The 14,403-nt window shown below is 39.1% G+C and overlaps 1 protein-coding gene across 2 annotated transcripts in view; it reads left to right on the forward strand.

Moving 5' to 3' along the window:
- Positions 1-14,403, forward strand: part of FSD1L (fibronectin type III and SPRY domain containing 1 like) — a 40,088-nt gene that overhangs the window by 15,185 nt on the left and 10,500 nt on the right. Inside the window, exons 5-10 of one of the 2 annotated variants that reach the window (XM_063129145.1) lie at positions 2,201-2,223; positions 4,728-4,849; positions 7,639-7,848; positions 9,050-9,148; positions 11,259-11,388; positions 13,604-13,636. In XM_063129145.1, coding sequence (XP_062985215.1) covers positions 2,201-2,223; positions 4,728-4,849; positions 7,639-7,848; positions 9,050-9,148; positions 11,259-11,388; positions 13,604-13,636 — 617 coding nt within the window. The remainder of the gene's footprint in view (positions 1-2,200; positions 2,224-4,727; positions 4,850-7,638; positions 7,849-9,049; positions 9,149-11,258; positions 11,389-13,603; positions 13,637-14,403) is intronic. The other variant, XM_063129146.1, reaches the window with a different exon arrangement.

A 14,403-nucleotide genomic window follows, 5' to 3' on the forward strand; every position in this document is an offset into this window, starting at 1 on the left:
CCAAAGTAAATGTATAGACTAGCTGGAGACAGAAGAAGAACATTGCTTTCAGACTTTCATACACTGCTTCTTTGGTGCAGATACAGCAAAGCACAGGAGTCCAGAAGCAACTGACTCGCTAATCTGTGAAGTTCACTGGGTGACAGTGGGACAAGTCCCTGTTGTCCAAGCTACCTCAGACAGCGTGCATACAACCGCCATAACTAGAAAATGCTATCTGCCCTAGAGCTATAGAATTATATCTATTTTTCTACCAAGATATAATGCAGTCTGTTTCAAAGATAAATATGATTAAAATTACCATGTTTTAGGGTTAGGGTCTAATTCCCCAGTGAATACGGAAGTTCTTTCAGACATAAAAAGATTCAACTAGGAAAGCTTAGACTTTACTATATTTTCCTCTTTTGTTGTTGTTTTGAGCTAATGCGATGTATTTTTGGTGATGGTATTGTATAAAACCTTCCATAAACTCTGTTGCAGTGTTCAATATTTAAAGAATTCAGGTTTAAATTTCAAAGTTGTTTCCCTGCCCGCCCCCAAAAGGGACCTCAGGTAAGAGGAACCCCAACCAATCAATTCTTTATTGGCCAACAGATCTCTTGAAATCTGTTTTCATTGTATTTATGACTGCAAAGTCATGGAAAACAATTTGTAGTTGTATATAGGAGGATTTTTATTCAGATTCTGTGCTGATACTAACCTATCGTTTGTTGCCCTACTCAGGGTTTGTCAGACGATGGAACAAACCATGATTTCTTTTCTCAGTCCTGGGTTGTTTCCTTCTTTCTTCACTCCCTCTTTGTATTCCAAAAGCCTTTGCAGCACTGCAGTACTGGCATGTAGAGCAGCCAGATGATGATGATGATGATGATGATGATGATGATTCTTGCACGTCATTTCTGTAGCCTGACAAAACAACCCACAGTTCTGAATTCACGCATAAGGACAAGTGATGGTTTAAATAACCAATAGTTCACAACCAACAACAAACCATGAGTATTCTTCAGGGATTGTTAGCATGGCTGGGTTCAGAAAGCACAACCACCCACGGATCAATGGTAACCCACACTCAACCCTACGCAACCTTGTATATGGGTTATTGTGTTGTGTGAGCCCAGCTCATGGGTTCTCTATCTGGTTTGTTTGTAATTATCACATGGTTTGTTAACATGGCTGGATTTGCTTATCATGACAACCCAGATTTCAACAATCCATGGTTAAATAAACCATAGGTTAGCATTTTGTGCAACTGATGTCTTTGTGTTGTGTTACGTTATTTCAAGAGAAAGTGACCAGGTTTGGTCAAGATGATCCACGGTGTCCTTGGGTTGTATATGCAACCCTCACTTAGAAGTTGTTTCATGTGAACCTGGCAAGAGTGGGTTATGTGAGGGTTAAACAGAATCTAAAACAGACCATGGGTTATGCAAGGGCTGTTTAACCATTACATAAGCTCTGCTTGCCAGGTTTGCACCGCATGACAAACCCTGAGCAGGAGTTTCATCTTGAAAATGGAATTTTTACACACCATGGCCTCTCTGTGGGTTAAATAACCCATAGTGGGATGTCATGTTGTGTGAACAGCTTCAGTAATTGCCTACAAAAAATTAAGCCTGCCTTTTTGCTTTTAGAGTCTTGACATGCTTGTTTGGGTATAAGAACTTTCTGCTCATTTCCTGGTTTCTTGCAGCCTATAATAATGTTATGCTCTGTCCCGAGCAAAGTGAGAGCTAACATTTCCAGAGTTGAAAAACAGTGTGTTGTTGAGGGGCTTATATGAAAAAATACTGAGCCTGATAAATATGGAGCTGAACAGCTTGGGGCAGTGGGAGGGAGAATGGCACGCCTCTGGCACAAATCTACATCTACTCACTAACTAATAGCTGTCAAGCCCAACAGAATGTCAAATTTCACTTGCATATTCCTGAGTTTGATTGATCACTTGTAAAGTTAGCGTCTAATACAGAGATTTGATGACATAATATGGAATTTATTTGTGGCTTGTTGAAATGGCTTTGCATGTTTGTTATTGAATTCCTAATAACTTTGAATTAACAATGGCTTATGAGGCAGTTCTTAAATGATAAAATTCTGGTTTACATTTGAAATTGATATCCTAACTTTCTTGCATGTTACTGCAGATGAAACTTGCATGAAACCATTAACTGCCTTCTCTCTCTTCTTCCTGATGCACCTCAAGGCTGCAAGACAGATCAAGGATAGGTACAGTACAAACTTCTTTGATTCTGTTCCTAATTTTTCTTAATTGGAGTTGAGGATATTCTACTTCTGAGGCACTATTCTGACCCCCCCCCCTTTTTTTTACTTAGGATTAATGTAAACAAAAGATAAAATTGAGTTTTGCATGGCAAAAACACACTGCTCAGTTTGGCTTTACACTATCTTCTGCCTGTGTTGTGTGTGAACTTTCATTCAGTGACAAAGAAAATGTGCACACTTCAAATAGAAGTGTGGTTGGGGTGTGTGTGGAAATATATACTTGTGCTAATCTCTTATAATAGGTGCAGTTTCAAACTTAATTTGAAAGTAGCACAGGAGCCTCTGTTGTGACTAAAGATATTTGTATCATGCTTAGCCTCACGGATGGTGGTATCAAAACTTGTTGGGTTCTTCTACTTGAACAAGAAAGCTGAAATTTATTACACATCTTGTTCAAAACAATTCAATAGCTAGGAAAATCTGAAAAAAGAATACTTGTACACTGTCCCCTTATATCTGTTCCCAAGTTCTGTATTCTAGAATAGGTGAGACACTTTCACATAGATGGAACTTAGTATTTATGCACCCTGACACATTCGAGAGTATAAAACTGTCCAGTTTTCCATCTAGTGTGTAACTTGAGACAGGCTTTCCTGACAGATGTGAGCATAGAGCAAGCCATGCCACAACATGAAACAGAATGTTGGTCTGTTTCCTGGTTCCCTGCTGAATTCCTGAATTATGCTTGAATTAGAGCAGGTGGTATTAGAAGACTAGAACACATAACCATACTTGCATAATAGAAACATCACAGATCTTTCATTTTATCATTTTTTGTATTTAAGCTTTGCTCATATATGGCTTCCTATTTCAAAAATAAATCTTGAGTGGCAAGGGCCAGATATTGGTCACCAGCAGGCTGCTGCTGAAACAGGCTGCCTAGTAGTTTGTGAAATCCACCTTGTGTCTAATAGAAACGTGGTGTGTAGTCTGAACATCACACTGGGATGCTTCATGCCATCTTGGAGTGGGGTCTTGGAAACCTCCACGTGATTGCTGAGGAACTTGATAATGCTTCTAGAAGCTTCAAGCCTAATGAAGATCTCCCAACACTAAGAGGCTATTCTGTTTCATAGTGTATTCTCTTTCCTAGTGGGGGGTGGGGGCAAGAGGTGATGGCTGGAGAGAATAGCTGTGGAGACTATCCTCAGCATCGTAGCTGGAAGGCTGAGAAAAAGCTATATAGTATGGCTATCTATACTTTCTTATTTTGAAGTCCTTTCCTCCTGTATCTACTTCAGTGTACACCATAACTTTCTGGTTCTAGATTTTAAGACTGTGATGTTTTTCTTTGTCCTGAGTATGAGTTCAATTGAAACACAAGTCTCATTTCATACCCTTTCCAGTTTCTGTCTGAAGTAGCTTGTACCCTATGAAAATGTATATCATAGTGACTTGGTGATGTTTTTCTACAACAGATTAATATGGTAACTACTTTTCTAGGATTCACTTCAATGTTACTTAGAGATTTAGGGTTGCATCTTAAGGTTCCCTTCAGTCAACAAAAGGGCATTTGATCCAGCAACGGTTCCTGCTAACAGAATGAGGGGGATGTGATTTCACTGATACCGTAACCCTCTGCACACCCACACCCACACACTGTTCCAAGGATCCCCCACTCTCCTGGGCAGGGTTTTTTAGGTAAAGGGAGAATTGGCAAAAATTGTTTTCCTCTCTTTCCATAGCAAGCACTAGGAGTACACTTTCCATGGGTGGAACCCTGTTCACAGCATCTTAGGATCTTACTGTCTTGCTTGTTTCCTTTGTAAACAAGTAACGTTGATCCTTGCTATGAGCCAAGCAACTGGTTTCCCTAATTTTATTAACCTAATAGTGACACAAGTATAAAGGTTTGGATTTTGGATTGTACAATATGTGGTCCTTAAACTGTGGTTAAGGTACTTGTACAAACCAGACAGCTGACTAGAGATAAGTAGAAATTTAGGTCTAGAATAATAAAGCTTTGATTGTAAATCAAGTATTCTATTCTCAAGCTTTCCAAATCTGCCTGGATACCAGGTAGGTACTATAATCTCTGTCTACAAACTGACACCAGAATACTTCAGTTCTCAGGATGAATCTTTCATGAAACAAGTATTTTTCCTATGCTCACTGGCCCAATTGGCTAGTACGACCACTATTTGCCGGTTCCACCATGACCATTCCTACACAAAGGATAGGAGAACTGTAAGCTTACTGATTGCCAAAAACTTCCAGTAATCTTGCTATTGTCACTTGGCAGCCCTTAGAATGGCTCTACAAGAGTGACTAATGGGGTATGTGTCCCTACATGTCATGCACGAACGTTTTTGGTGCACAATGACTTTAAATGATTTAGCAAGTTTGCATATTATGGATCAGTGAATAACAAGTGAACATTATGTGTTCAGCAGCATGGCCGCTGATAGAGATTTGAAGAACTCTTCTCCCTAATTTCTTCCCTTTAGAGTCACAATGGCTCCAGCGTTCCGTCTGTCTTTGAAACCCAAAGTGAGTGACAACATGACACATTTGATGGTGGACTTCTCTCAGGAAAGACAAATGCTCCAGGCTCTAAAGTTCTTGCCAGGTAAAAATAGTCCACGCAGCTGTGATCTATTTGGAATATTGTTTCCATGCTTCCAAAGAGGTGACAGTAAGCTTCCCTCCTGCCATAATGATGAATACAAGTGAGTGCAGGATATTCCCCTGCCCATTCCCATAGTGTGTCCTGGTGTGTATATTTGAGCTGTTGGTGGCTGGAGGCCAAGGAAACCACTTTCCCCAGTTTCTTTCCAAACAGGACACACGTGGGAATGGATAGCAAGGCAGGTAGCTATGAACATTGCAACTTGGGCTGTATTTCTTGTTTTGCAATGTCTGAACTGATAGGTTTATATATTTTATACTGAAATATAGTTGAAGCAGTCAATCAAATAATAACTGAATGGAACTGGTAGCTAAGTTATTTCTGGAAATCTGGATAGTTTCTGTGTTCAGAGGAACACGTTCCCCTGTTAGGTGGGTCAGTTTCTAATGGCTACATGGTCAACTAATTTTGTCTTTAAAGAATCGTCTTCTGCCTTGCATAGCCAGGTTCCATTTAATATTTTGGCCTTTCTTTGCTCATGAAAGAATAATCTAAGACTTCATATTGAAACATCAAATTAAAACTGTCAGGATATCAAACCTGATTTCATCTTGTAGATGATGAATTGTCTGGAATCTTTGGTATATACTTTCCAAAAGACTTTGGGCAGCTCTGAGTGTTCACATTGGACATTAATTCTGACTGCTACGAATAGTTGAGCTTTAAATGATGCTGGTGACACTCAAATGAGTCTCTTCTTCTGACATCTCCAGTTCTGACACTTTTATAAGTGACTGACTTTCTGGCACCTCAGTCTAGTTTGTCCAAATAGTTACTGATTTATGTTTTTGACAACCCTTTATTGTTGCTTCTCCCTGTCTCCCCCTGCAAAAAGTAAGTCATCAAGACTGGATTTGGCTGTAGCAGCCTTCTCTTTCAGCCTTCCCAAATACAAAATAATTGATTTATCCCTAGGACCAATATATAGCTAAGCTCCCTTGGGACTAACTTTACATCTGGAAAAAAAGAATCCTATTCCATTGTGCTATGACTGTTGTAGAGAGTGTTAGTCTTTGTGTGTGAGAATGAGAGGACATGTCCTGTATTTTGGCAATGAAAAACTTCATCAGTATAGACTTACACAACTATCTAATCATCTTGGGACTTAAATCCTTTGCACCAGTGATTCCATAAAACACATACTAATCCTTCCTTTTTCTTTCCCTTTTTTTTTACCTTTCATTGATTTGCTGTTTTGGAGGATATTAAACCATGATTTGATTCTTCTCATACAAATGCATTAAGCCTAAATGGCAGAAGGTTAAGGGAGTTTGTTGGGATTTCTAGGGTACTGGTAGAAATAATCTTTTTAAATCTGTTCTAAGCAATGTCAGTTTTGACAGCCCTTAAGGCCTTTTATTAAAAGCAGGCTTTCTGTATTTAATATACAATGTATTATTTTGAAATTAAGAATACGTCCTGGCATTGAGCAATATCTAGGGCTTTGGGGGTAGTACTGAAAATCTGTGGATGCCAGTATAGTGAACAGTGTTGGATTACGGATAGCTTGATTCCAGATTCCTGCTTAGCCATTAGGTAAATTTGAGCCAGTCGTTCTCTCTTCACCTAATCTACCTAAAACAGTTGTTGCAAGATTAAAATAGGATGAAAGCCAAGTGAACTAGTGTGTAGGTGATACAAATAGATTAAACAGTCATTTGTGTCCAAATTCCTCTGGTGCTGAGATCAGCATGGATATGAGCAGCTTTTTTAAAAAAAGTGTATACAAATAAACTGAACCTCAACTTGTAAGAGTGAAATGTGCTGTATTTAAAGGGAGGTTCTTAAAGAGTCATAAACTTAATTCATTTGAATTAACATGTCCCATTGTGGTGTTATACAAAATACCTGGAGAGTACACATACCTTATTAAAGTGGGGTATGTGTTATGTGGACCTCCTTCCTCTACAGTTAGGGCAGTAATTTCTTAGTTCTTTCTTATGCTGCTGAGCTTTGGTACCAGCGGCATGAGGGACTTCTTGCTTCTGCATATTTGTTCCAATAGCTAAATGGGTATTGAGATCCAGTCTGGAGTAGTTGTTAGTGTTGGACTGGGACTTGGGAGTTCTGGGTTCAAGTCCTCAGTCAGGGCATGGGGCTCACTGGGTGACTTTGGGCTGGTCCCTGACTCTCTAACCTACCTCACAGGGTGGAGGTTGTAATGACAAAATGGAGATGAGGAGGAAGGCTATGCAAGCCACCTAGGGTTTCTGGCAAGAGGAAAAAGGCGGAACATAAATGTAATAATAAATAAATGAAATTTTAAAAATCCCTGTTTGCTTAAGCACAAAATATATTTGCTAATGTTTAAAGGAGGGTCAGACAGACTTGACCTTCCAGAACAGATGTAAATCACCAAACGAGGCAAAACATTTTAAATGGCACTATTTAATGTACATAGTTTAGAACTGCAACATAAATATTTTAAGGCTGCAGACCTGTGCATGCTTTCTAGTGCACTGGTCCCATTAAATCCAGTGGGACTTGATTTTGTGTATTTATCCATAAATTCAAGCTGAAAATTTATGTGATCAAATCAAAACATTAGCCGTGGGACATTTCAAGAAAATCTATAGCTGTGTTAGTCTGTGCTTTCTGCTCAAGTCTATGCTCAACCATTACCGTCTTGCCAAAGATTTGTATATAGGTAGCATTCTGGTTTACCAGTGCTAGGTTTCTATGAGTAGCATTCTAGTTTCCTAAGTCCTCTTCTCTTGTTCCATCAACAGTACCCAAAGCTCCGGAGATAGTTTTAACAGACTGCCTTGTAGCTGACAACTCTGTAACAGTATCATGGCAAATGACAGAAGAAGACAACAAAATTGATCACTACGTACTAGAATACAGAAAAACCAACTTTGATGGACTTCCTCGAGTAAAAGATGAGAGGTGTTGGGAAACTATAGACTATATTAAGGGCACTGAATATACATTATCGGGTAAACAATTTTTTGATGCTTTCTCTTCAGGTTGACTTAACTTGTCATAGGAAGTTCTATTAGAACTTATCTTCAAAATCAATTTCTAATAGTATCTAATAAAATACTGTTAACTTGTATGACTATTCTAAAAGCAGGATGATTTTAATAGTTTAAATAGGACAGTTCCATACTAAGAGCAAACCTCCAGGTTAAAACCAAGTAACCATAACATTATAAAAATCAGACATGATACATAACAGGTGTAGTTATGCTTGTGCTTTTATATTGTATTTTATATCACGTTTTTATACTATTTGTTTTATACCGAATGGTTTTAATTTTTGTGAACCGCCCAGGGAGCTTCGGCTATTGGGTGGGATAAAAATGCAATAAATAAATAAGTTATACAACTATTATCCCGGTACCTCAACTCTCCCAAGGTAATGTAGTTGCTGTGGATCTCAGCAGTTGTTGGAGACATCTGTAAAACATGTTTAACATACTTGCCCCCCTTTGTATTTGATGCGTTCCTCAATGTTAGAATCAGTTGTCCTGTAGTGTTCATCTTGCACCCCCTTTCCAGATGTTTAAAATGTTACATTTAACTCAAGTTTTAAAGGTCTGAACTACCCCTATTGAAATGAACAAGAAAAAGAAACTATCAAACGCCATCCTAACCTAACTTGGGTCTGTTCTGTCCCCAGCAATGTCTCAAAATAGGTAGGGGAAATAATTTGGCAGCATGCCTATATCATAAATTGAATTCTTTATGGTTATACTACAAGAACACTAGCGGAACGTTTTTGTTATGTACATTCCTGTGTGTACAAAAAAGCCATTACTATGACCTGATTTCACACATAATGACAACCCAGAGTACCTATTGAGTACAGGTTATTGAATTGTGGGTTGTCATTACATGCGAACTCTGCACTACAGGTTAAATATGGGTTGTTAACTATGAACAACTCAGAGCTCATAATCCAGCAATATTTTACTGTCAGTTTCACCACAAATGAGAAGTCTGCTCTGTTACACTTCCAGCATGAAAAAATGGAGGTCTTAAGTCTCCCTTAATTTTTTTAGCATCAAATGCTATTGATACTTTCATTTGCGTGTAGCTTTGGAGTGGAGGGAACTGCATGTATACTTCTTTTCTCATTGAGCTATTAATCCCTTTTTGTGGTAGTGTGTGTCTGAAGGCTTCTCCCTCTTCCAGGTCTGAGGTTTGATTCAAAATACATGAACTTTCGTGTCCGAGCTTGCAACAAGGCTGTGGCTGGGGACTATTCTGACCCAGTGACTTTAGAGACCAAAGGTAAAACTACATTGCTTTAAGTACTAGCATAGTATAGTGTCTTGAATATGGGAAATTAGATTGAGATTTCATATTGGATATAAAACACAGAGTTGGTTTTGGACAGTAGCTGTGTCTTGCTCTAATGTACCTCAAGTGTTGAGATGCAGTCCTGTAACTGAAAAACAGACTTTATGATACTGGCTGGCAAAGTGTGCTTCTCAAGTTAATATAGGATACCTAGAATAAGGGCCATTTCTCTCAACCAGTGTTGGCATTTATTTCAGTTTATGACAACTCTTGCCAGCCTGGGTTGAATGTGAGCATACAGAAGACGTCATCTGAGGGGCCCATGCAGAGATCACTTTACTCTAATGTATGAAATTACCAGTTGTCTATATAGATGCATTTGGGTGAAAGAAAATGTCTAGAAAGCTTTTAGAAGAAGCAGATAGCTGCCATAGACAGTACAAAAAATATTCTGAAATTTAAGTGTAAGGTCTTTCCTGAAGCCTTAGAAATATAAAGTGGTAGGAAGACATCTCACTTGCTGCTTTATATTTAAAAAGAACTTGGCTTTCTGACAATTGAATTTGCAGATGTCCATTTGTAATTTCTTCTATTACCACATGTTGCTCTTCTAAGATTAGAACTACTGCAAAACATTTTTGGGAGACTGCATTGCTCAGCTTTGCATGTACTATCTTTGGGCCTGTCACAGAAGACACATTACTGTGGTATTAGCAAACTATCCTTACCTACTATATAACAGTCACAATCATTCATGGCTTTTCAGCGTATGCCAGCCCAACACCTGTACAAGACTCATTTTAGTGATAAGTTAAATTTTCCTTTAAAGCTGTATGGTACTTGCACTATTCCTCATGGGCTGAATATTTGCTTGATACAGTCTTCAAATTGGGCATTGCTTTCCTAGAGAATTTTCAGTGTTTGTATATTGAAATACAAAAAAAAACCCTGTCTCTGATGCATTCTAATTCAATAGTGTCCATTTAGTATGACAACTATTGTTTAGGTTCCAAAATATTATGGCAAGCACAGCAATGTAGGCTCAATTATTCTGCTTAGCTGGCAGTAGCAAAGATTAAATTTGCACAAAAACAGATTCCAGTAAAGAACTATGACTCAGTTCTGAATGTTGGATTGTACTGAACACTCACGGCCTCTGGGAACATTATAACCTACCTCATTGACGTTCTGACTCTTATGGCAGTAAAACTAGAACGTTTCTTGAATATATATCTTGGAATAGACTTAATACTTGGAAAGGGGCATGTCTGAAATAACTACATTCTTCCCACTTAATGCATTTGGCTTCATCGGTAAAGACAAAAACAACAACCCTGAGGCTAGTACATTTTTCATAACATGTACTTTCTGGTGCTCTGATGAAAAATCAGCATGTTTATTGTGCCACTGTAATAGTACTTTTTTAGTTAGCTTTGGTGTTCCATACTGCTTTCATTCATAAGTTTTGGAAGCCGATAGTAGGAGACCCTAGAGCACAGGTGGGCAACAAGCAGTTCGCAGGCTGCCTACGGCCCCCAATCCCTCCTGAAGTTGGGTGGATGTTTTTTGATAATAGATGGCATTTGCAGGAGCTACGGAGCACCCAAAGAGTCAATATTAGCTAAATACGGTCCTTTGGGCATTCTGTAGCTGTTATGGCTGCCATTTAATTTTTTAAATTTATTTTTTGTCACACCTGCAGGAAGGGGTGTGTGGCCCAAATATGGCCCTTGGATCCTCCCACATTTCCTGCTCCTCTAACAGCAAATTGGCAAGCTTGAGTCTTGACACGCACTGTTTTTCTAAGAACTTAATTTTTCAGGTGCAAATCGGAAAACATAACAGGCTCTACCTCTCCTTGCAATTTTCAGCAACAAAAAACAGTGTGGGTCCCTGATGAAGACGGCTCTATTTTTTCAGAAATAAAAGTGGCTATATTCAGAACAATGGGTTGTTGTTGTTGTTGTTGTTTTTAAAAAAACTTGATTAACATGTGTAGCTAACTTAGGATCAGGCTAATTTACTTAATAACGTTAGCTTTCTTTGCATTAAAGGAAAAGATGTGAATAACTGTTTTAATCTGCAAATTGTCTTTGGTCAGCTCTTATATTCAATCTGGATGGTTCATCGTCTCATCTTAATTTGAAAGTTGAAGATTCTTATGTTGAGTGGGATTCGACAGGAGGCAAAAGCCAAGAAAATAAAATAAAAGGAAAAGAGAACAAAGGCAGGTAAGGAAAACTGAACTTAACCTCAGAAGTGATTTGTAAGCCTGTCACAAAAAATACAGATTTGTGGTGTATTAGGTAGAAGAGATGAAAAGTGCCCAGAGCCACTGGGTTTGGACAACACACCTCAGCTTGTCATTGGTTATTTAATCCACAACAAGCCACAGCTCCATGGGGACCACATTGCACATGCAGTTCACACAACACAACATGTGAGTGGGGGTTGCATATTCAAAAGTCTGTCAAGTCATGCAAACAGCCCCTCTGCCTTGAACTTAATTGAGCCCACTATCCCCATGGTATTCAACATTCTAGCGTTCTGAGGCAGATTCCTTGTTCTGAAGGGGAAAAAGGGAGTTCTTTGTTCTAGAAAAAAATTCACAAGACAGTGTATATATTTTTTCTGGATGGGTATATGGCTAAAAATAGATCCTGGTCTACTGAAAGAAAGGGTTAGAGTATTGGTATGGTTACACTTATTTCATTTTTATTTAATTGAATTATTTTTATGCCGCTTCTAAACCAAAAAGCCTCTCAGAGCAGCTTACATACAGTGAATTAAGCAAGACATCCCCCTACCTGCAGGCTTAACATCTAAAAAGACGTGATACACAAGGAAAAATGGGGAGGGAAGAGTGAAAATTTCTTTCTTTCAGTAGGTGTGGTGGAATGGCTCTGCTCTCAGTCTCTCCTCCCTCAGCTCAGTCTGCTGGAATGACTTGCTGGTGACAGCTGAGGGCGGAGGAGCCTTCATGAGGGAAGTCTTTCAGCTGGGCTGGTGGAATGGTCCTCTCCATCTCATCTCGTGCCAGACAGTCTGCTGGAATGGCTGCTGGTCGTGATAGTTGCACTCTTCTTCTTATTTATTTATTTATTTATTTAAGTATTTTTATGCCGCCATTCAGCCAAAAAAGGCTCTCATGGCGGCTTACAAAAGTATTTCTTCTTAAGGACTCCCCCGTTACGTCAAGGGTAGGCAACCAGGGTGCCTCCAGATGTTTTGGACTACAACCATCAGCCCTAGCCAGCATGGTCAGTGGTCAGAAATTATGGGCGTTTTAGTCCAAAATCCTCTCTTTTCAAGTGTGGGGGCAAGCAGTTGAATTTCACATCTTTCGTGCTTTTCTAAAACTACTGTGTTTTTTTAAAAATAACGAAATTCTTCTTGCAAACACAGTTCTGAGTAGAAAATATCTGTCTTTCAACAACCACAAAAAACCCCATCAAGATACAAAAATGCTGGCTATCTTTTGGCATGCAGTAAGCTTCCACACCTGCCATATGGCAAAATGGGAGGGTGAAGGAAGGACCTAAAGAACGGCATGGTCTGGGAGCAGGCAGATGTGTTTCCACCACAAAACCCACGCTCCATCCAAATTAACAGAACTAATAGTACTATGTGGAAATTCATGGAGAAAATGGGGGGGGGGGGCGAGGAAATAGGCAGCAGAGAGCCTACTTAGCAGCTCTCAGATGTGTGTTCTGGGATTCCAGTTGCATTTTCACCAGAATGATCAATGTTAACGCATTGACTACGTTTGTAATTGAACATGCCTCTTCAGATGCTGAAAATTATCCAGTGTTAGAAGATATATGGGAATTAGACAACACATTTTTGATAGGCTTCCCTCAAGAGCTTGGTGAAGCTCAAATTGAGTATTTCTGCTAACAGAAGTTAGTTTTGTAAAAGGCACTACAAACAATAAGGCACATGTTAATACTTCTCTGTAGTCTTATAATCATGGCATTAAGCATTTACTGTGAGGAGAGATTTTCCATGATGACTTCCATTAATGAAATACCTAGACTGTATCTAACTGTACAAAGGAGGAGGCTTCAAGCCTGGTTAGCTTTATGGAGCCATGGTCTAAGTAGTAATACTGTAGGTGCATCCTTCATTTCTCCCTACCCGAGCTGTGCAAAAGGAGCTAGTAACAAATTGAGTGAAATAGGCAAAACCTTTGTAAACTCTCAAATGAGGCGTATTTAATGTATTACAAGCCGGTTTTCAAGTAGTTTCTGAAAATATTTTCTATTACGTTTTAATTTGTTAGCAAGTAGTGCTTCCTTTTAAAATAAATTTGAATGGCATGCAGTGGCTATGATTACCAACAAGGAAATAGTTTTAAAGTGGTTTTAAAGACTTAAGTTACTGGTTTTAGAAAATAAGACTGAGTTGCCACAAAGTATCATTTAACTACCTATTTTTGTCTGACAGTGGCCCGATTACCCTTCTGAAGAACCATTCAAGGTGATAATGTGCCTCTTCCTAGCTCTAGGGATTAGCCTCCAGCTTTACTTCTCAGTATTTTCTTTTCAATTCTTGCTCTCTAGACTTGGTATGAATCAATCCAACAGCCTTTACCAGTAGACAAGCCACTGTGTAGATCCTTCAATTTTCCTATTTCTCACTTTTTGTATTAACTTGTATACTGCCTTGGATGCTTTCCAGAAAAAGGAGTTTAAAATGAGAACAGTTTACAGAATGAAAACCACTAGCACTAAATGTAGAAAACTGAAAATACAAAAGTGCCTAATTTGTCAGTAAGTTAAATGTTGATGCCTGTGGTATTTAGGGTTGGCCATGTCTTCCATAATAGTGAGACAGTGGACTCAATCCATCACTTCCCAGTCTGAAGTAAATGGAGGGATTTAACACTGCTAGATTTAAACTGACACAGCTACTCCTTAAAATCAACTTTTCTTCAGGCAGATTCTGCTCTTCCTCATGCCGCCCCTCGGCCTGACGTTCTCTACGTTAATAAACCTCTTTTCGGAAGGATCATTTTAGTTTGGAACTAGCAGTTATGGCAGACCTGGGGCTGCCACCAAAACCGGGCCCTTGTCTAATTCCCCTCCTCCCAATAACTTCAGTTAGTACATGATGTCATCACAGTAGGCATGTTGCCCTTCCTCTGAAAGCAGCCGCCCAGGAAGTGAGATGGGAAAACGTGCAGCATGATGTTGCATTTTGTATTGCTGCACATTACTGGGGAGTAGAACGAGGCTGAGGGCTAA

Source organism: Elgaria multicarinata, chromosome 6 (genome assembly GCF_023053635.1).
Source record: "Elgaria multicarinata webbii isolate HBS135686 ecotype San Diego chromosome 6, rElgMul1.1.pri, whole genome shotgun sequence".
Classification (NCBI taxonomy): Eukaryota; Metazoa; Chordata; class Lepidosauria; order Squamata; family Anguidae; genus Elgaria; species Elgaria multicarinata.